The sequence below is a fragment of the Nomia melanderi genome, chromosome 10 (assembly GCF_051020985.1).
Source record: "Nomia melanderi isolate GNS246 chromosome 10, iyNomMela1, whole genome shotgun sequence".
Taxonomy (NCBI): Eukaryota; Metazoa; Arthropoda; class Insecta; order Hymenoptera; family Halictidae; genus Nomia; species Nomia melanderi.
This window is the reverse complement of record NC_135008.1, coordinates 5,191,132-5,215,034: the sequence shown is the minus strand read 5'-3', so window position 1 is coordinate 5,215,034 and position 23,903 is coordinate 5,191,132. Positions and strand designations below refer to the sequence as shown.

Below are 23,903 nucleotides of genomic sequence, written 5' to 3'. Positions count from 1 at the left end.
AGGAAGAGGACGCAAAGGACAAGACAAAAGAAAGACAGAGGCCCAATTTACCGCCCTACGACCGACACAGGCCTTTCAATTTTTCCCTCTTAATGAGCAGCCGACGAGGACGACGCCGCCGTCGCGATGTCCTTACGCGCGGCCAATCGAATTATCCTCGATATAATACGGCCGAACGAGCCGATTCACGGGAATTTTTGGGGAAAGGCCAATGAGATCGTATCTGTCGCCGCAGCGACCATTGACATTCTTGATCGCGCCGGTGATAAGTCTACATTATCAATATGTCCTTGAGAAACGAAAATAACAGGCTGAGAAAGAGCCGTCTAATCGTTAATATTATACAATTTATTCGAAAGGCCGCATTCTACTGAAGATCTTTATACCTTAGACTGGAAACTAACGATTTATTCGATTATTCCCCGCAGCTGCTTCCAATGAAACATTTGATAATGTATTCTTTTTTTGCAACTCTCGCATCCAGGGAAAAAGTTCCAGCGAATGTATAATCGCGACTGTCCAGCCACTCCAGCTGCCTAAATACAGAGGAGTATTAAATAATTCATACGCAGAAATAACGGGGGAGAAAATCGATGGTAAAGAGAATTCGATGCGACGAAGTGTATGAAACGCGAATGAAAAGGGCTCCGTGACCGAAAGCAGGATCGGCGAGCGTACCCTACGAGTCATAGGAGATCAAGTAACTACGAGAGATGACACTGGGGTGGTAGCTGCGGGGCACGCATGTTGAAATCTAATTACAGGAACATAAGCGGCTCGAAACCTCCGGGGACCATAAACGTCGTTGTCAACTCCGAGGGATTAAGTCAGCGCGTGCTGTTTGTATTAATAATTCCTCGTAAGAGTTTTTAATTTCATCGCAACGAATTGGTCGTCAGAATTTCTGCCAGTTACAAATCGCAAGACGCATCTCGAACAATTAAAAAATGCAAACTTTATTCAACAAACTACTAAAGAGATAATAATAGGACAAAGTTCGATAGACTCTATTTGTAAATTAAAGTTAAACGCGGAATGTTGATATTTAAAAGCGCCTCGCAATTGCTTCGGCGCGACAGATCGTGAAAGTGAAGAGCAGGGGGTGGCAACCGAGAGCCAACCCCTAAGCCCGATTGCGCAAGCTCTCCGCAAACACTGCGTGAAGCTGATAAAAGCTGTGTCGTGATACGGCATTCGTTGTTTGGATGTGATCGTGATACAGATACAACACGTACGGTATATCATACTGATTCACGGTGGTTGTTGGTCTCTTGATACTACCGGCGACTATTAATTTCCCGCGGCAAGTACATCAATTCTCTAAGCCGTTCTTTATTAGAGGGTCGCACGTATATTTCATGAGAATCGAGTACCCATAACTACCGAAAGAACCGCAGTAAATATCAAACGCAAGTGGATGAATCTACCTCTCACATTTCCCTTTGCACTTTCCAATTACCAGTTCAAACAATTCCGCTTCCGTCCCCGATCGGCCCGAAAGCAGCCGGACCAATACAGATCCAGCCGACTATCAAAATCAACGCGTCGGAGTGTTCAGAGGCGAAATAGCTCACCGGCAAACTCCTCGCTCTGTATCAACAGCGATGTATAAATAGTCGAACAGCACTCAGCGAGTGCGGAGCGATAAGTGTACGAATGAGCTCTCCGAAATGACACCCCTGCGCGTCTGCGAGAAGGGAGCAGCGGAGAGCGTCAGCCACCGGTCTCGCGCGACTAATATGTTTACACGTTCGATGAACCGTGGGTGCTTCTAGCTGCGGCCGAGGGGAGGGGCTCGGTTAAAAAGAGATCCAGCACCGGTGGAAGTGTCAAGTGGTGCGCGCGATTAGTGTTCCCCGTGCGGCGTTCATCTCTCGACCCGACCGAAATCGTGCCGACTCTCAGCGGCGCGGCCGGGGTTTCACGACGACAATGGGGCGTCGTGATGTAACAACATGTGTCGCGTTCACAGGGCCCCCTCGCTGGCTGCCACCTCTATGTACACCATAGGGCACCATAGAATGGGGACCACTTAGCAGCCCGCCGGCGGTATACAACAAACAGATTAAGCGCCGGACAATAATAGACCCCCCGTCCTCTCCGGCTTCTCTCTCGTGGCCGTCTACAAGGACCCTCTGGGCCGATCCTCTTCTTCCGAGTGCGAACCACTCGAAATCACGATAGCTCGTGGCAGGGAGCGGAGCCGCGCGGGGCGCGCGGGGCGCGGCTCGGTTTAGTTTATTCGATTTCGGTGTACGAGCAGCTCCGTAGTGGGCCGATCATTAATTACGGTGCACCGCGGCGCGGGAAACCAGCCGCGGGAATTTTACGAGAAGCTCCTTTTGGAAACTTGTCGCCGACCGGCACGACCGTGTTTCAAGCGAGTTTACTATCCACGAGGGTAACGGGGATACGCGGCCGGTGATTGGTTGTAATTGGGGGAAGTGAATCATTGACGAAACACCGGGGCGATCGGTTTCTAGTTAAAACTCCGCGAGACGTTTTTTCCGGTTGCGCGCGACGCAATGAAGAACTGACGCTTCTGGAATTTATGGATCGTAAATGCTAGCGCTCATGAGCGTATACACGCGCGACCGGTTGACGTTAATTGTGAGCGCGATCGGGAATCGCGGATGACTTGATTTATCGTCGCGCTTCATTTTTATTTCATGTCCGCTGCGTTTTTGCGAGTGTTCTTGCCTTGCGAGGATTGCGCTTGGTGTTCCTTCGCGATGGAGGCCGACGATCGAAACGTAGGAAGGAAAATTGCTTGGCAGGTGAACGGGGTTATATTAATGTTATTGTAATGTTCAGTAGACTAGAGCTCTTAAAATAACTTGAAAATGTTCCCTAGATCCCCAGACACGAAAGGTGTTGAAAAGATGGTCCATATAAATTCAGAACCGCGGTCGACGCGCTGCCATAAGCAACACAAAGCGTTCGGTTGCGTGAACACGCCGGATGGGAACAAAACGTTCGGGGGGCCATCAAGAGGATCCCGAGCGACAATGAGTTATGCGTGCCACGTGCGTGTTCTCATACCTTTATTACCGTATCTCGCACGAGATAGCCCATCGCGGCGTCCGGCGTACAAAGAGCTGCCAGCGGTGCATCGAGCGTCGTTGCCCTTATTAAACGTTGAATTTCCTGGCTACCAGTCGGAGAAAAAGGTGTCTAAACCGGCGTACGTACACAGTCAACCCTTAAGGAGTACAGGCCTCGAGTACCAGACCCGGAATGTGGATCTCGCGAAGCAGACGTCGTTAGCCGGTGAACGAAAGTAATTGGACGGAACGAGCCGAGTTAATGGCGCTCGGTACACGCCGAACGACAATGTTTCCTCGTTTGATTAACCCGTATCCGAACGACTTTGATGCGATGAAGCAGCGCGATTTGTTTTCAGAAATAAAGAAAACTGATAAACTCCGGCGATGAGAGTAAGAGCGAAGTGTTCATTTTATCTAAAGAACATCATGTTATTCCATGAATTCTGTTACTCGTCGGCGGCTTCGAATCGTCCAGAATATTGCATTCAGAAATCCATTCCTTGATACCTTATAATCGCGATGAAACCTTTAACAACGCAATGAATTTCTAGAGAAGAACTCATTTTATGCGATCGAAGGACATTCGATTTTTCCAAATTCTCCGCGTGGCCGACTTCCAATGGGAACTGGTACTCCGGATCGAATCGCAGTATGGAAGATCCTTTCCTCTCGTATCATTAACCAAGGAAACCGTGAAATACGCACTGCGCCGTGGCACTTTCTAGTTTCGCCGGCTGTTGGAGCTCAACGACTGAGCCCTGGATTATAGGGGATTACGCGAGGATGTTCATTCGAGCTGATTTACAAGGCCGACTCGATCCTGGGCCGACGTTCGCGTCGGTTTCGGGTGGCTGGCAGCGAGAGACGTCGCTGACGTTGTTGTTCCCTCGCTGAAAACGTTACACAATAAGGAGACACCACGCAACAGGGTCTTTCTACCTGCCCGCCACGTGAAAGAGAGGCCCGAAGAATGTTTTGGCAGAATGCATTTGCCTAGGACTGCTCCTTTAAGCGAACTGGATACCACAGAGACTACGGCAGGACTGATCGGCCTATTAGATATACTCGAGTGGGGGCGAATTCGATAGAAAATTCCCCTTGTAAGTTATTCGGGATACACGGACACGCTGCGAGTCTTCTTCGCCATAGAAAAAGGGAATAACGAGGTTTATGTCGACTGAAATTCTAGAAGAGTTTGTTTCGTAGCAAATCGAACTGGTTGGCGAAGAAAACCAACGGGTATATTATAATCTTTTCGAATAACGCAAGAATATCACTTCGATAGAATTTCTGTTCGATACTGATCCGCAGGGTGGATACGATTGTGTCGAACAACAAGCTCCCCTATCTTCAGATGAAAGATGGTCTCGTGGAAGGCGTCATCCCGAAACCGAACCTCGGGTATCTTCTCGTGGGTGTACAAATAATTCAGATGATAAACGAATTAAGTCGAAATGGGATGATGAAAGGCATGTTTAGGGCGGTAGGAGAAGGCCTGCACCCGCATTAATGCGAGGGCTGATGTAGCAGAACGTTTGACCCCTCGGTCCCTTGCGCGAAAACATCGCGCGAGACCGAAACGGGGCTAGAGACGGAGGGAGAGAGACGCACGTGCTCGACTCATGAATCAAGTCGTATTAGTGAGGGCACAGCAAGCCTGGTGGGCACCAATCTACCACTCCAACTTCAAGTAGATTGGATTTCTGAACTTTATTCAATTATCCGTGAACGAGGCGGGCAAAACGAGCAGCGGCGCGCGCCGTTGTGGGCTTTCCGCGAATAATTCTGGCAACGCGTGCTCTTGCCGCACATTTTCAAGCGTGAAACGTTGCACACTCAAAGGACTAGTGTTCCGTGAACATGTTTCTGAAAGATCGAAATTCTAAAGCACCAGGTATTTCTTCGGTATAAATCAAAACATATTTCTGAGGATTTAACCTCCCGTTGAGATTGTAATCCTCTTCTTACGGAGTCGCCATCTTATTGTCGTGCCGGCGACTCCGGCTAGCCCCTTTTCTACAGACCTTCTCTTCGCTTAACAAACAAGGCCCTTTCTTGTTGAAGGTTCATCGAAAATAATGCCTTCAATCTATACTAAACACGATCGATAAAGATTGAAGGGAAACCTATACTCTTCGAAGCCTGTTCTGCTATAACCGATGCAATATAAAAATTCTATGAAACTTCATTTTAACTTATTCTTCCTTCTTTACACTGTCGAATACGCTGTAAAAGCGCAAGCAGCTGCACTTTGTTTATAAGATACTCATGTTTTAAGTATATCCTTCAACGACCAATAATCGATCGTGAAAAAGTAATTTTCAGAAGACAAGAACCCTTCGAAATATAAAATTCTGATGCGCGTCTGCGGTAAGCCACGATTCACACAGAAGGAACCTCTCGGTGCTACCGGATAACCAAGGAAACCACCCTTAGCCACCGACATCAAAGACGGGGACAGCTCCCGCGGGCCATAAAGCGATGGCGCGTCTCTAGATTTCCCTCGATAGTAAAAGGGTTAAAAAAAAAGGTTCGCCGGAAGAAAGACGACCGTTCCGCGCGGAGGCTGTTATCTTGGGGATCTTATGGGAAAAATGTTCGATGTATGGGGGATATCTTGGACGGTTATCGATGTGTTCGGACAGGTATTCTCGTCGCGAGTTTTTACGATCGAGACATAAAAGGGGGACATCGGCGTGCGTTATGTCTTCCAGTGCTAGATACTACTCGCCGAGGACATCTGGCATCGATAGCGCGCGTCAGCGTTACAGGCTGCGGGGGCTGTTCCTGTTCCGTGGACAAAGGGAGTGCTTCGCCACCGCGGTGACGGAGTCTCTGCTTCTTATTCGAATGTCGAATATTCAAATGACCCTTGCGACGGTATTATCGAAGCGAATAGTCGTGCCTGGAATCCTCATGCGACCCCATCGAGGGGACAATACGTTCTCCGGTGACATGTTTCTGTTCTGGGAATTCGTTCGCCGCCGAGTCGGGAAAGGGTGAGTCTATGTCTCTCGGTGGCTGTGACTCGTAGGAGTAGGTGGAAATCACGATCGGAATTGAATTGCGATTGGAATTTTCAAAATCGGTAGTCCTTCCATTGAATTATAGATTCTCAATTGGGGAGCAATACTAGTTAGAAGCACCTCCGTTTCGAACGGGATTTTTCATCCGTTCATAACGAATATTCTACTTCAACTCACAAGGTATCAAAACAAAAACATATTCGTTGTTCAATAAACAAGAATTTAGATTGCGATTAATTTTCTTTATACCCCCCAACCGAGGCAAAGGGGTTTAATGCCATCGCGTCGTTACCGCGCGTCGAGTGTTTATTATTTTTTGCAGCGCGCGTATATAATCGATGTCAAAACAATCAGACTAGATAAACAAATGAATATAAAAAGTGGGAAAGGGTACATCGGATCGAAAGGGTGAAAATGCGCGCGATGGTGTGTGCGAGGAGCGGCCCGGCGCGTAGCAGTCGAGTCGGTAGAGGAGGTAGGACAGGAGGCGTGGCGAGGACGCGCACGCTCCACGTGACCCTGTCGTTCTGGAAGGCGGGACTTTGGAGCCTGGTACACAACTACAAGGGCAGTTGGACGAGCCGGTGGTCACCGGTGCTCTCTCTGTCGTCGCGCGCGCGGAACACCTCGAGTTGCGCTCGTTCCACGTACAACACCTGCCGAACGGACGATTGCTCGCGAGTAACACGGTCCGTTGATCCGTGACTCCTTCTGGAAAGTGTCCTTCGCGGTCTTTCTCCGTCGATCGCCGCGCCGACAACGGTCAATCCAGTTTTCGGGGTAAAAAGGGAGCGGTAACCGAAACATGGACGGTAACGATATGTCCAGCAGGCTGCCTCGAGTCCACACGAAACAAGGAGCCTGATCGTATCCCAAAAACAGGTCGAAGGAATCTCGAGTGATCGCGACTAAACCGCCAGCAACATGTTGCTGCCCCAGGACATGATGGCAGCGCAGTCGAAGATGCTGTACCAAATGAACAAGTACTACGGTGAACGGGTGCAAGTCCGTATGGGCCAGGTACAGAAAACCATCCGCGAAGTGTGCAAGGTGGTACAGGACGTACTGAAAGAGGTCGAGGTTCAGGAACCCCGGTTCATCTCCTCCCTGACCGAGTGCAACGGCCGCTACGAGGGCCTCGAGGTGATCTCGCCTGGCGAATTCGAGGTGGTCCTCTACCTGAATCAGATGGGAGTGTTCAACTTCGTCGACGACGGCACCCTGCCGGGCTGCGCCGTGCTGAAGCTCAGCGACGGACGGAAGAGGTCCATGTCGCTCTGGGTCGAGTTCATCACCGCGTCCGGTTACCTGTCCGCCAGAAAGATCCGCTCGAGATTTCAGACGCTGGTGGCGCAGGCCTGCGACAAGTGCGCCTACAGGGACTCCGTCAAGATGATCGCGGACACCACCGAAGTGAAGCTGCGCATCAGGGAGAGATACGTGGTGCAGATTACGCCGGCGTTCAAGTGTTCCGGCGTGTGGCCTAGGTCCGCCGCCCATTGGCCGATCCCTCATATACCGTGGCCGCATCCGAATCTCGTGGCAGAGGTAAAGACAGAAGGATTCGACCTGTTGTCGAAGGAGAGCGTCGCTCTTCAGGGGAAACAGTCAGCCATGGAGGGCGACGCGTGGGTTCTATCCTTCACCGAAGCCGAGACGAGACTCTTGCAGGGTGGTTGTCGCAGAAGATGCCTGAGTATATTGAAGACACTGAGGGACAGACACCTGGATCTTCCCGGCAATCCAGTGACCAGCTACCACATGAAAACCTTGTTGCTCTACGAATGCGAGAAGCATCCTCATGAAACCGAATGGGACGAAGGATGCCTGGCGGACCGTATCAACGGCATCTTTCTGCAACTGATATCTTGTCTTCAGTGCCGGAGATGTCCCCATTATTTCCTGCCCAATCTGGACCTGTTCAAAGGGAAATCGCCGAGCGGCTTGGAGAACGCCGCCAAACAAGTCTGGAGACTCACCAGGGAGCTACTGACCAACAGTCGAGCACTGGAGAAACTTTAGCCGGAAAGTTTACGGGGATGAAGAAGTTTTCTTTCTTGCAGAGAGGATTCGCGAGGTGGTTCGCGTGAATCACGCGCTCGGGATTACTGCTTTTACGCCGGCTCTTAACCCGCTTTTTATACTTGCCGTGAACGTGGACTGTCTACTTTCACCCGTTATTTTCTAATAGCAGCTTGACCGTATCGGGGTCCGGGAATGGTGTGTAACCAGCAATACTAGAGCCGTAGACTTTAATCGTTGTTTTCGTACGTGTTTGGTTAGTAAACGGCACGGACACGTCGGAGTTGGACTTCGATCATTGGTACAACCGCGCGTTCCGGGGTGCAATATCTTTCTCGAGGTTCTGTTTCGGCCGGGGGCACAATTGTTGCTAGGTTTTAGTTCGATCCTGCGCGATTTCGGAGTTGGAAATCCTTTTGTTAAATTCTGTTGATGGAATTTGGAAGCGTGACATTTGAAATTCGCCGCGGTTTCTTCATTTACGGACGAAGCTTTCGCTTGCTGCCGGAGCCTCGCGCTTATTAACGCAGATTAAACGGCGCTGGCCCGATTGTCTACACAGCATTACGATATACGAAACGATTAATTAACTGCTCTGTTAGCTACTCTTACCTGTTCAAATATGGCTGATGTGAATCGTCGTGTGATCCGTTGTCGTTATTAATCTAATGTTTATAATCGGTTAGCGGCGAGCTTCCGACGGTAGTTGGACACTACGCATTGTTATATGTACATACTTTTTTATATTATTTAAACGATATTTATTTTTACTCGAATCGCTGTTCGAACACATAATGTAAATAATTAATAAACGCATCTCGTCTCGTATCAAGTATCCAAGTCACTCGAACAACCCTTTAATCGCCTAAAAGAATTCCTGCACCGTCAAAGCAACACCGTGATCTACAAAATAAAGATTCTACGGTCCTCTAGAAACCCCATGCTCCATTTTCATTATTACCGTGCTCCGATATAATCTACAACAATTTCCCCCTTGAATCAAACATTTGTATCAATCGAAAGCATCTATAACCTGTCGAGTTTGCATTACAATCTACTCAAATCTCTTCACGCGAGTCCCAAACTAAATTAAATGTACAGCACTGCAACCATCAAAAGATATTTGAACCATGCAAACTGAACAGAAAGGGGAGAGTCACTTAGTAAACGAAACGAACGAAATAAAATGAACAGATGTCCAAGTAGCGCGCCGCGGCTTGTAGGATTTATCTCGATAATTGCCATTATGACAGTCAATGAAACGCAGATCATTTTTCGTATGGCCAGTTAAGGTAACCCGGTGATGCGCACGGGGCAAGAATATAAAACCATCGGGACGTAATTATTATCTACGATATTAACACTTCCATATGCGTTCGGGGAGATTGAAACGCCTCGTCAATGCATCGCTACCGAGTTTCATGGCCACTACACGCCTACGAGGACCGTTCCGGGCTTATCTTAATTCTCCCCTGAAATTTCGTCGCTTATCTCTCCACGCTGCAACGGCCGGCTCGTTCGCCGGTGCCACTCAGTTTCCACGCGGTACCACGCGGCCGATCGTTACGGAGTTTACGTTATTATTATTGCCCCGTAAAACAAAGTGAGAGGAAAGCGTCTCCACGAGGGAACGCGCGACCCAATGAAGCACACTTTACGCGCCGTATCTCGCAGTTCGCCCCGCGATTTACAAGCCTTAATGGTAGAGTTATCGGTGTTGTCGTTAAACGTAGATTTTATACCGACTTTTTTGTCGCTTGGACCGCGAGCCGGTTCTCAATAAAACGGCTGTAAATAAAACCGTCTCCTTTCCACGGCCCCCCTCCGGTACCGCCGGGCCCCTACTCCCGTTCCGATCGCGGACGAATTTCTTATTTTAGCGACGCGGGAATTCGACGCGAGCCCGCTACATTCTGCGACAAAGTTCTCGAGAAAGGGTGAATGGAGAGAAACCTTCGGACTGTTGGTATTCATCGGCGCTCCCGGATGAAAACGTGACTTGGAAATCGTTTCCTTCGATTGGACGGTTTTTTCTATTAATTGTTTGTAGTCTGCAAACCGCAGATTTCTTGCGTCACACCACGCGCCAGTGCGTACAAGTGTACCACAAATACATAAGTTAACGACGGCTTAACATACTTATCTTACCCGCGGTCAAACGAAATCCTTAATGAAAAGTATAAATTACCAATTAATTCCGCAGTCTGGCGGCGAGGAATCCGTTTCTTCGTAATTTTTCTGAAGATACTCCAAAACCTGAAGATCCGTGAGCTTCGGTACACCCATTGGCACGATCTTAAGTTCTCAACCACCCCATAACAAGCGTCCAACGAACTGGAGTAGTCTAGTCCTCGGAGCTTCGCGTCGCAAGCTCCGAAGCGAGCCGAACACCATCGATCAAGTCACCGATCGATCTCGCGTAAAATCCCAGATCAGAATCGAACGCGTTGAAACGACGAGTAAAAATTCGCTTGTGATTCAGGGGCACCGGACCGTGAACCCCGGTTCGGGACCGTCCACCATCATAACGAAAATTTCGGAGCAGCTCGAAGGGGTTGCGGAGGAATGGCCGTGTGTCCACGAGCACGGAATAAAACGAGTCGAAATCTACATAATTCATGGGGGAAGAAGGGCTCGCTTTGGGGTTAGCCGCGGCTGCTGCCTTCGTCCTTCGAGCTGGATAACGTATAGCTAGAACGGAGCCGCGGATCGATCTTGTCGGTCTGGCGCGGCTGGGCCACGCCTCCCAAGTTTTGCAGCCGCGCGATTGGCCGAGCCGCGATGCACGTGGCGTGGCCACGGCTAAGTCTGGGTTAGGTCTCGCTTCGCAGCACGCCTTCGCCGGGTCTGAAGAGCGGGTGGCGCGGAGGAGGTTAACGACAGCGCAGTCGACAATCTGCTCCTGGTCGGAGTCGCTCGCACACCTTGTCCTCCCGCTTCTCGTTCGTGTCTCCGCCGGTGACCGGCGTTCTTTTTACAACGCGACGCGAAAAACCGCTCGACGAAACGGGAACAATCTTCCTCGCGTTTTCCAACCGATCGGAGTCTGTCCGACAACAAGCCAAGAAGACTCTAAATGGAAAAGCGTGACCGGTACGGCGAGTATCGTTGAACACTCCGAAAAGAGCCCGAATCGATCACGGATCTGCGGGTCAGAATGCGGTGATCGGTGAAGGAGATCTCGACAGAGAGGCCTGCGAGGGCTTCTGGCCGCCGCAACGATGCTGTTGCCGGCCGATATGCTGGCAGCCCAGTCCAAGATGGTCTACCAGATCAACAAGTATTTCGGGGAGCGGGTGATGACCAGGAAGAGCCAGGTGATGAAGACCATCCAAGAGGTGTGTCGCGTGGTGCAGGACGTGCTCAAGGAGGTCGAGGTCCAGGAACCGAGGTTCATCTCGTCCTTAACGGATTACAACGGAAGATTCGACGGGCTGGACGTTATCTCGCCCACGGAGTTCGAGATCGTGATATACCTGAACCAGATGGGGGTTTTGAATTTCGTGGACGACGGCACGTTGCCTGGTTGCGCGGTGCTCAAGCTGAGCGACGGTCGCAAGAGGTCTATGTCCCTTTGGGTGGAGTTCATCACGGCATCCGGCTACCTGTCCGCCAGGAAGATCCGTTCGAGGTTTCAGACGCTGGTAGCACAGGCGTGCGACAAGTGCGCCTACAGGGATTCCGTAAAGATGATCGCGGACACCACCGAAGTGAAACTACGTATCAGGGAGAGGTACGTAGTGCAGATCACGCCGGCCTTTAAATGCGCCGGACTCTGGCCGAGATCGGCCTCTCACTGGCCCATAGCGCACATACCTTGGCCTCACCCGAACATCGTCGCCGAAGTGAAAACTGAAGGCTTCGACATGCTGTCCAAAGAGTGCATAGGCCTGCAAGGCAAGCAGTCCGCCATGGAGGGCGACGCATGGGCGTTATCTTTCATAGACGCCGAGAATCGTCTGCTGCAAGGTGGCAGCAGGAAGCGCTGCTTAAGCATCTTGAAAACCCTCAGAGACCGACACCTCGATCTGCCCGGCAACCCGGTCACCAGCTATCACATGAAGACTCTATTGTTGTACGAGTGCGAGAAGCACCCTCACGAAATAGAATGGGACGAGACCTGTATCGCGGATCGCATCAACGGGATCCTGCTGCAGTTGATCTCGTGCCTGCAGTGCCGAAGGTGTCCGCACTACTTCTTACCGAACCTCGATCTGTTCAAAGGGAAGTCCCCCAGCGGACTGGAGAACGCGGCGAAACAAGTGTGGAGACTGACGAGGGAGTTGCTGACTAATAGTCGCGCTTTGGAGAAGCTGTAGACGAGAACTGCGGCCCACGCAGTGGATTCTGTTGCTTGGAAAGTCAAGCTCTAAAGGCGGAACGTTGAGTTGTAACGCAGCAGGCGTGAATCAGAGGACGAGACTGAAGAATTCGGGAGAGTCAGGAGTTCGGAGGTTGCTTGAAATTGTACTGTAATCGAAGTACCGCCGATTCTGGGGATTGTATGCCAGGAAATCAATCGCGTCACGATGGAGCGGATTCGGTCATTCAATTCGGAGCAGTCCAGTCGACGCGAGAAGAAGCGGAGCTGATCGTAGCATTTTAATCCACCTAAGACCCTGAAGCGATCATCGAAGATTCTGTGCTCGGAAGTGTGTAGTGTGCCCGGCAGAATCGCTGATTGAAAATAATTGCGCGTGCATGTGTGATTCCGTGTGCCGCGGACGATCGAATCAGTGCCATAAAATCAACGCTGACGTTCAGAATTTTGTTCCCGTTTTCGCGGCACGAATGGCCGCCGTACGGTCCGTACGCTCGGCGCGAGATGGAGTCGCCGACGGCAGCTTAACGTCGAATCGTTACTTCAGCGTTAACTCTTAACCGGTGATGGCCGTTCACATTTTCGTTTAGCGATCGCGACTCGCCTATTGTTACACGTATGTAAAACGAACAGAAATATTACTAACGATCCAAGTACGCGACAGAGCACGATACACCGAGACGTTAACGAATCGTCGAACGGAACGACTGTCCGACGTAATGGTCACCGGTTACGGGTTACTTAGTCTTCTCTTCTAATCAATCTATCCTGTCCCAGTCGCTATGTAAATACATCTAAAAAGATATTTATTGAAGTGTACACGAAAATTGTGAAATACAATGCTATTTATACGGAACCGCCCGTGATTGTCGTCATTTCCGTTCTCAAGAGCAACACCCACTCCCTGTGTATACCGTGCGAAAGCGAAAAGTCAAACGGAATACGGATCGGTGAAACGGAGGTATAGGCCTCGTAAATTTAATGCCCCGATCTTGCGCGTTTTTGTGCCTCGCCACTGGAGATCGACGGAGCCAACGAGGATCGAGACCTTGCGCGCGCGCGCGTCCGCTCGCTCCGACGCGTACACGAATAAAACCCCGACGAACTCGATTTCGGCGAAACGGAATGTTTAATGCGGTCGCTCGTCGTTCGATTCGTCCCGTGTAATAATTTCTGGCCGTGTTTTGTCTGGAGGAGTTTTGTCATCGTCCGGGTTCGCCGTTTGTCGATGAAAGATAAAAATATGGAGAAACGATATTCTGTTTAGCTTAACGAAGACGTACAACAGCCTTCGACCGTTGAACGACGAGTTCATTCTTTTTTAGTTCGACTGTGTGTCCACTCGCTTCACCGTCCGCGATAAACTATTCCGACGTGTGTTTTATCTTGCTGAATTTTGCCGTCGCGAGTTTATCGTTCGCTCGACAGACGTGAAAATAAACTGCAAGGGAACGATATTCTTGTTACAAGCTAACGACAAAGTTATATCGTTATCGCGGTTCGAACTAGCTTCGAAAGAGCGTGTGATGTGTAAGGCTTGTCGAGCGCAACACGGCACGCAATAAAATGTCCCGACATGTACGGCTTTTGTCGCAGTTTGTCTGTCAGGATTCCGTCATCCGCGATCGTCCATTAGCCGAGTAAAAATTTAACGGTTCGCATTATCGTCGGAAGTTATGGAGCGGTAAAGACATAATCATACGATGTAACTCTATGTCGAAGTACCTTCGGCGTCCGCGATTGCAAAAATTCTACACTATTTCCTTCTAATTAGCCCCGCCGCTTTAATTTCACTATGTGTCAAGTAGCCGCTACTTCCGCGCGATTGGACATCTGAATGACACGTGATCCAAACAATTCACCCGCGGCTATTACTTCAGTAACATAGTTCATCTACAACTAGTTCCACGTCGAAATTAATATGTCTGTAGCTGCATTCGAAGAATTATCGCTTATCTGTAATCTACGACGATTATCACGAAGCCGTGGCGTGCATAAGAAACGCGGCTCGAGCGGCCCGACGTTAAAATGACGGGTAAGAAACGGCGGTGCCGCAAAGGCGCGAGATAATATTTATAATTTACATTCCGCTATCGATTGAATTTTTACCTGGAACGAGGAAGGTCTCCGGGAAACTGGAATTTAACCGCGACACCGTACGCAACATTCTAGAAGCGAAGTATCGCGGCATTATATCAAACCGCAGAATTCTATAGTATATCCAACGGGGAAAACCAAGGATGGAATTCTTTTCTCGCGACGGAATAGCACAGCGACCGATCTTCTTGGCAGGGCAACGTGGAAATCGCAGGAACAAGGAAACAAATTTCTAATTGTAATCGATTTCGACCGGCAGCCCGATGGGAACGTCCCCGTAACTGACGCAAACGCGCGCAAACCTGGCAGCTATTCAAACAACAATTACAAACATACGTGTTTGCCGGGCGTGCATCAGGGAAACTTCAAATGGTCTCGTGCGTGAAAACAGCTAATGGCGCGGAACTTCTGTTGAAATCCACTGTCGTGCGTTAACGAATGCCCATCGAGACTTATTACCGATCGAATCGATATTTCCTGTCTAACTCGCGGTTTAATTCGATAAATCATAATTGTCGGTTAAATGACTACGCAACGGAGCATATGAGCTCGCGGAAAAACGAGTCGGGCGGACTTAGACTACTGGTCTGCGGTTCCGCGACAATTAATTTGTTAAATCACCGGCATAATTATACGGGCAGTCGTGAATATTTCATGCGAGGCGCGCGAGGTATCTTTGATGAATATCTGACAGGTGTTGAAGTTTGATCATCCCTCGTTTAGCGCGCTGTGCGAAACGTCATACCGCGCTGGTCTTCTCGCGACAGCGTTTATTACTCAGAGTGGGTTTGTTAGTAACATTTTGCCGCGATTGATAGACCCGTAGGAATATTTAATTACTAGATTGCTTATGCCACGAGAACAGAGTCGAATGGAGTAGATCGATTAATTTAGATGGATCACCGTACATATTCAGTACTTTGTTGATCAATTACGAAACGTTCCGTACGCGAGACGAAATTGATTCGATGTCATAGATTTATCACGATTTTCGCCAGAGTCATGACCGGGTCGTGCGGTTTTCGTGCAATTAATAAAGTTCAGCGCGAAATCGAATAACATTTTTCACCGCGTACAAGCTGCGCGATTTCGTTTCTTAATAATTGTTGAATTTATGCGGGGCATTATCAATTACCAGATTTTATCGCTCGAACGCGCTAATTAAGGGTATAATACTAAAAATAATGTACCGTGACACGGTACGTACGCGTATCGTTTTCTGGCCAAGGCTCCCGGGAGAGTTACCGGCCGACTTTTGTTTTCTGGTATTTTTCTTTTTTACCTTTTCGCTGTCAAAGTAATAACCCGATAAACATGCAAATTTATTCACCCGCGTAATTTGTTGCACGCATGACTGCTTAATATTTAATCCGGGGAACGTTATGAGGCAGCGGCGATAGCATTCACGCTTGAAAAATTGTAAATTCGGCGACGATCTTGCAATATTGTCGCGTGCGTCGTTCGTCTCCGGTTTTAATTAGCGCGGGGAATGTTCGCTCCCCGAACACAGGGACGCTTATTTATTTCACGAACGATCGCAGCGATTCGCACGGGCTCGTTCGCCCGGTCGACCGGGCGCCTTCCTGTCGATCCCAAGATTAAATCGATCGCGTGAAGGCCGAGGTAAAGAGCTAATGGCACGCGAATTTTCGGTGAAAATTCTCGTTCGGATTAGGAGCTTATCGCTTCCCCGACATTCGCGGCGAGTGAATTTCCGTCCAAAGGAAACGGCGATGCGGCGAAAGAGATATGTCACTCGCGGGAAATATATTTCAGCAGGAAAGGGGTTGGCATTTGGATAATCCAGGTTAGCCTGAATTTCTAAAGACTCGGGAAACAGTTTAGAAAAAGATTCGATCGCGTGTAACCAGCTCGATCGCCCGATAACTTTGGCTCTCGGAAATCGATCTTAATCCACAGCTGTAAACCGAAGATCTGGCAAACCGAAGATCAGATCGATCCTCTCAATCCCGTGCTAAACCTATAGGTGATGTGTCTTCCTCTCCAACAACTGTATATTTTTCAACAGAGGTAAGAGAACGCGCGACTAACATGTAAACTAACATTCCAAACAACGTTGTATCTTCACCAAGGACCGCTAGACCTATCACACTTCTAAAAATTGTGCGCGCGAAACTCCGCGCGAGTAACAACGCGGATAATCCGGCGCGGAGTAACTCATGGCTAAACTCAGCTTGTCCCATCCCACGGAAAGCTCCAGAAATCCCCCGTACATCGCGGCGCGGTGTTCTTGGCTCCGAGGAACCCGATTTCTCGCGAACGAACGAGATTACGAAATCCCGTGGACCGAGGCGATGCGTGTCCGCGGCCCGGCAAAGGGGAAGCGTGGAACGTACACGGCCGCAGAACCGTCGAAGTTATCAAAGTGGCGAGAATCACGACGCGGCTCGCCGCACGAGGAGATCGGGCCGCGAGGGGAACAGAGAGGAGGAGAGATCGGAAGGCGAAGGGAGGGGAGGAAGAAGAGATCCAGACACGGTATGCTAATGAGGGTACCAGCTTCGCCTCTTTTTTGTCGCGGCGTTGTTGCGGGGCCTGTACAGATTCTATAGGTCGGGCCGCCTCTCACGATCCGGTCTTGAAGTTGGTCCTCGCGGCGGATCGACGATCGGAAACAAAGGCAGGAACCCGTGAAAACGGGCCCTTTCAATCGGCGGTAACCGATCGGCAAAGACATCGGGGGAAAGCGAGATGGAGATTGAAGGAAGATACCGGCGGGCAACAAGAGAGAGGGAGAGAGAGAGAGAGAGAGAGAGAGATAGAAAGAGAGAAAGAGGCACGGACAAAGAGGGAGGGAGATAGTAAGAGGGAAGAGAAAGCGCGAGAAGCGTAGGAAGAGGGGCTCCGCGATCATTGCGCGCTGGCGTGTCGAGTCGGGGGCCCCGGCGGAGTCTTCTCGTTCTTCAGGGCGATCCTCCTGGCCCCTCGGCTGCCGAGACCTCCGCTATAAAACGCTCAGATAAAGCCGCGATGTTTATATGCGGGGATCGCGCGGCGAGAGCAGAGAGAGGAGTGCCGTGTAGAAGGAGAGATATACCTGGCGGCCGCCGCGAACCGCACCGACAAAATAATAAGACAAAAGCCGGGGGTGGACGTTGCCGGGCGAGTAGGGGGGGGGGGCCTCTCTCGCGGCCAGACGGGACAAGGACGCGGAACACAGGAAACCGGGAATACGGAGCGAGAAAGCCACCGGGAAGGAAGAAAAGGCGAGCCGAGAGGAGGATGGGGGGGAGGAAGGTCTGCGTCGTATCAGAGACGGTAGATAGGTCGGGGAACGAAGCGGAGGGGCGGGTGCAGCCAGAAAAGGAGAAAACCGGACAGGAATGCATGGATGAATGCGCCGCGTTGCGCGTTGTACGCCAGAGCGCTGCGCTTATCTCGCGAGAATAAGTCTGTCTATTATTACACTCCTCGCTGAGCGGATTCATCGCGTTCGATCGATCGCTGGGATTAGGACGCGTGATTCAACGACGCCACGCGCGATCGGTTTGGCTAACTTGTTGCTTGTGATGTGGTTTTTCATTTCACTGTCTTCCGGGGACGACCCTTAACGGGGGTGTTGGAGGCATGGAAATCTAATGATAAGAGTCTCTTAATTTCCTGAATCTTCTATTGAAACGTATTGCACTCGAATACTTAGATCTAAGGGTCTTGTGAAATGAAATAAGAATTTACTGAAAATATTTCCAAGGGACTGATTAAAGTTTGAATTAATGAAATTCAACGATGTTCAACGGTACCAAAGGACAAACGACAATATAGAGGTCGGCGCGTCCGTGAAATCTAGACGAGAATTTATCAGATCCACGGTGTAATTATTTCAGCGGAGCCCGTCCATTCGTTTCATTCCGCGGCGTGTCGCATCCCCGATATCTTCTCGTTTCGTTGGCCGTCCGGCGCGCCACCGCCCTCTTCGCGCCCCTTTCCGGCCCTTTCAGCGAACAGGAGGAAAAAGAAGTAGACGAGACCCTTACCTACCGATCGGTAACGCGATACCCCACGAATGATTCCTTTTTCTTTTGATGCACGCGTCTCTCCGTAAGACCGAGGCAGCGACACGCTGAGACCGCCACGGCCGGGGCCGGCGAAACGAGATTATAAAAATAACGCGAGTGTCCCCGTCTCTCGCGCCCCCGAGCGGCTCGCGACACCAAATCATGTCGAGAGGGGGAAAGATATAGGCTTTGAAATTTGAAACTTTTTCAGAGCGCGCAACGGGGGTGACTGGGGGGTAGTAAATACGATCGTCGCAGAATAGATACGCCCGCGAGATAAGTCGTGTCCCGGCTCTCCGATCGCCGATCCCGATTTCGCGTTAATTCGAATTGCGCGATCGTTAATAACCGCCGTCTCGCGAAAGGGCAAACCGGCGGATGCGGTTTATGCGGCCTTAGAATTCGCAAACGCGTTTCGCTTCAGCCGAGCGGAAACGTTGATGGCCACTATCGATTAAAACATGGAAAAAACGACAGTATCCGGAGCGAACGAGCCGCGCAGTCGTCGTTTGAAGTCGGGGCGCTGAATTTATAGAAATCGGAATGAAAAGTCTCGATCGCGACTTGGGTCAAGCGCGGCCAGCCTCGATCCGCGGAAAGATTGCGACGAAGTGGGGCACTGGAGCCGACGCCTATCCAATAACATCATAAATATTAATTCTTCGGATCAATTACTTCCACGTCGGACATTTCTAATTGACTGTGCTAAGTAGGCACATGGAATTGATATTGGTAAGTAAATGGATAATGGGCCGAGTTAATAGCGCATGTAATGGTCACTTTGAATTGAATTCGTTCGGCGAATACTTTATGGAATAATAAATAAACACATTGGCAATACGAAACAGGTAGCAACGGGTTTAATTGGATTTGCCATTTAAACCGTGGCTTAGACACACGTTACTGGCATTTCCATCAATGAAAAAGTTGCAGATCAAAATACTGTCGAGCGACACCATTACATAGTAACGGTATGTTTATAGTGGCCATTAACATAACGTTTCCTTGTACCGCTGCGGTAACATATCTTATTTCTCAATTAGCCGATCTCGTAGCGTGCCCGATAAAAACCGCTCGGCTCATTTTCGAAACAATATCACCGGCAAAAACCGCTCCCGACATCATCGGCCGAACAAAAACGCTACTCGATACTGCCTCGCAGGTCGCATGTGCGTTCTCGCCACCGCGGTACTCGCCCTCCAACTCGAGACCACTTACCGAAGACATTATCCTACGAACCGTTACAGCTTTATGAGCAAAACCACTTAGTATATCGTTGGTTCACGGGGGTTGGAGTAGTTGCATGCGTATCAAACATTGATGAAGCCGGAACGGGGGTTACGCAAGGTGTCCCGATCCCATGAAAATAACATCGCGCCGTAACCATCGGAGCGACGCAACGCCCGGTATCCTCGATCGAAGCTCGCGAGTGCTACCGATAAGTTCAGCTAAATAATTAAACTAGCAAAAATACTCGACAGGGAGATCCCACGAGACTAGAAGGATCAAAGAAACTTGAACTCCGGTGGAATTGATTCCTCGACGATGTCACGGTACAATGTTCCCACTCGCCTGTGCACCGAGGGACGAGAAACCGCACATTTTCCTGCAAACTTCTCTCGCGCGCTTGGCCTTTGGTAGACACCCGATTCGCCAGACTCCTGAGGCAAAAACTGCCAGAGGCCAGATGCTACATCCCGGTGGCAATGCTCGGTGATCACGGATCCGCGTTCCAGCTACCGCGAGCACTCCGCCGCGACGCACGCGAGATTGCTAATCACCTGGCAGGCGAAATCGCGCGCACAACCAGCGGATTTATCTGGCGTAAGTGGTTGATATTAACGAGCCAGATAAGCGGAACGAGCTTTCGGCTATCGAGGCTTAATAAGATAATGTAACTCGCCGGGTAATCTCTCCTTTATGAAGTTTGTCACGACGCGTTATCGCGCCGCCGGACGGTCGCGCGCCGCGACTCTTCTTAACATTCGTGGAGGCAGCCCGGGACGCGACACGGTGTTGCTGCAATTACAACCCGACAGCTAAACGTTTTGTCAGTATTCATGCATTAAGCTTGACTGTTCAGGCAGAATCTCGCAGGATTTAATGTACCCCGTACCAATGATAATCTGGCTGTAGCGGTTTCAAGATTGTATAAAACAACATTTCACCGGAGTCACTTACTTCAGCGTGCGCGTCAAGCCAACTCGAACGCTCGGTCACCAAGGAACTGCCAATGTTTCGTTGCAAAATAACGGTATTTCCGACTTCTTACGAAGCTTCGTATCCACTTGCCACTTTGATAGTCTCTTTTCCCTTCAAACCGTATTTGCCGTACTAACCGTCGTCGAACGTCTCGAAAACAAACAACGCATCATCCTAAACCAAATGTCCCATCGTTTCAGACTTTACAGCCGCGTTAAAGCTTGTTTAAAAACGAACTCCGCGCAGGGCTCGCGGTGAACATCCCCGCGTCGTTTCCCCGGCGTCCCGTGGGATACGAAATTAACGAGAGTTTCTAATAAGAAACGAGCGCCGGCCGGTTTTACGGTCTCAGCGGCGCAGATAACGACGCTCGAGTGGGTGAGAAAAGTGTCACGGGCATCCGGTGATCTGGCTAATGTTCGGAGGCCGAGCGTCGCGAGGCGAACAGGCGGCGCCCTTTGTCCTCGCCGAGTCTAAACACCGCTTCCCGAGATGCGTTCCTCCCACGCGGCCGCTGCGAGATGTATTAGGGCAAATGCGTTGAAACGCGCCCCGATAAATCACCTTCCCGATCTTCCGGCCACTCTTCGCGCTCCAACCGGCAGCTAAGAATCCCCCGCGCCGCCCCCTGAATCGTGGCCGGAACGCGGCTACGAGGTTTTAAGCGACGGAAACTCGGAGCTAAGTGCCACCGGCTTTTAAGGGTCGCTACCTAGGACGATATCGTTTCAGGCCGCGCGTTATTATTAACGTTCCCGGAAGCTGGCCGCGGGAACGATGAAAAGTATAGACGGCTGAATAATTCAGCGAGCGGGGTAGCAGCCACGGGACTGCCGGCAATTTCCTCTTTACGAGGAGATACACTCTTGATTATTAAACTCGCGAGCGACACGCGACTTCGTCATTTTTTCAGCAGTATCCCGCGGAACAAGATGGCGCCTCGGGGCTATATTTCACCGGCGGAGTTTCGGGAAATTGATACAAATGATCGGAACTCGCGTGACCGATCTATCGACCGGGCGCACGGCGTTGGGGATGATTTATGAACACCGACTCGTGTTTGCACTCGCGTCCGAACTTTTACCGAATTAAGTGCGCGAAAATGGAAACACCGAGGCATTCGATCCGAAAGGGGCGAGTAAATCTTGTTACGCTTCCCAACGGCGACCCCCGCGACACGATTACCGAAGAAAGGGGTAAAGGACACGCTAAGTGCAGACGGAACGCGATTTATCATCCGCGGGATAGGCGAGTGGGGCAGTCTTCGGCGGGCGTTGCTTTTAAGTAAATTAAACATCAGAATTCATTCGGACATCCCCCTGCGGAATTGAAAATAGACTCGTCTCCTCGGTCGGACCTCCGCTGAATCTCGAAATGTTCGACGCGAGCGACGATGGACGAATAATTCAGCGTAATCAACATCGGTGTTTCACGCGGCGGGCACCGTCGTCGATAAAAATCGCTCGGATCCGAACGAAAATTCGATTAGTTCCGGACACGACGGCGCTCGGCTCGAACGAGCGGAGATTTATGTGGCAGAAGCGGCAGGTCCGAGGGCGGGGGTGTCGCGTGGCAAGCGGCAATAAGGGAAAATCGGTAGTCATCCAGAGTTTTTCCCGAGGGAGGGAACGGCCGGCGCGGCGGGGGCGGTGGCGGAAGAAGGACAGCGTGAAGCAGCCGCAGGAGCATCGCTCTATTTCTGGCGGCGGGCCGGTGGCGAGGAACGAGAGAGGCGGAGGGCCATCAGGATTGATGCGTCCTTTTGCTTGAATTATTACCGGGTCCTACGATCCCCCTTGTTTTTTTCCTACTCGGCTTTCCTCCCGTCCGAGAATCCGGACGCTTCTGTCTTTCACGAGTGTCTCCGCGGCGAGCACCGAGTCCGTCCTCGAGCCCTCTTAATTCTCCAAAATCGCCGCCAAGTATATCGGCTGTTTACGCTCGTAATTTCGTGGCCGCGGCCGAAACAGCTATCTCAACCGAGCGAATTCCGTCCGCGCGCGGCCGCTGAGGCCGGCGCGAAGCGTGGCAGGCGTTACGGCGTGTTTGCCGGGACTAATTTCGCGCGTCGCGCCTTGTTCCTCGGTAAATAATGTAATTTACTCACCGACCTTGCATGTTCACGCGGCAAATTGTTGAAAGGAACGGGGAGACAGTCGATTACTCACCTGAAATCAAAATAAGGACAACGGGCTTAGCAACTGGCGGAATTTCAGTTGGCGATCAAAGCGAAAATACGGTACGCCCCTGATTAACAATGAATTTCGGCGATTACCGGATAAAGGAATTTACGATTGCGGGAAGTGTTCGCCCACCGTTCGAATCGGTCACATCTCAATCCGGCCTATAAATTGATATAATTGCTTGTAAAGGAGGTCTCCATTAGAACGTAATCGTATCGATTAGGCCGGTACTAAATTCTCAATATATCGGGCATTTTTCGCTGCAATCTTGGACCGGCACTGTATTTCCCTTGTACCTCGGCCCATCGTGAAATTATAACATCTCCCTAAAAGTGGTTTACCAATGTCCGAACAGGGCAGATAATATTAATGGCGGACAAGAATTCACGGCATACCGTGCGGCGTGTCTGACGCAAAAATTCAACGCACGTGGACGCGTATAAACAGCATCGGCCGTACGGGACTCATCAATATTTCCGCGTAATTAACGATAATGCAGGTAAATGCATTTCCGTGTCGCTTTATCGGATTCGGGACGTGTATCGGGGACGTTAATAACTTTTTTCTCCCGGCCGGGACGCGCGGCGATCGCGTGTTATCTCATCGATTCCTCTCCGTAACTGGTAAAAATAAACTGTACGGTCGCGGTAGGCCCGTCGCGTATTCATTCCTCGTACACGTCGCAGATCGCGTCGCCGTGAATGTTAAATAGATCACGGTGCGTACGCCGTGGCGTCTAAAGTGTTCGGTTTATGGACGTTCCCCGGGAAAAATAGCAGTCACGGCGCAGCGCCGTGGTGACCGGTAGTCGCTCACGCGCGAAATGACGTTAACAAGTTGATTCCCCGGCGTAATAACTTAAAACGTTTAGGCTTTCGATTTTTCAACCGTTCTCTCACGCGGATTGTCTCGGTTTCGTGCTAGCCTTTCACTCACCCCCTCCCTACGGCCGTAGCTCCTTTATAACTCGCGTCTGCTTCCATTTGCCT

The 23,903-nt window shown here is 50.5% G+C and overlaps 2 protein-coding genes and 1 pseudogene across 27 annotated transcripts in view; 2 read left to right on the top strand and 1 right to left on the bottom strand.

The window, feature by feature from the left end:
• Nucleotides 1–23,903, bottom strand: part of rg (A kinase anchor protein rugose) — a 382,141-nt gene that overhangs the window by 22,902 nt on the left and 335,336 nt on the right. The gene's annotated exons all lie outside the window — the stretch shown is intronic.
• On the top strand, nucleotides 6,646–8,917 carry LOC116429722 (protein mab-21 pseudogene; annotated as a pseudogene).
• LOC116429721 (protein mab-21) lies at nucleotides 10,962–13,266 on the top strand. The gene has a single exon (XM_031982995.2). It carries the CDS (start codon nucleotides 11,317–11,319, stop codon nucleotides 12,412–12,414), a length of 1,098 nt encoding a protein of 365 aa, XP_031838855.1. The 5' UTR covers nucleotides 10,962–11,316; the 3' UTR covers nucleotides 12,415–13,266.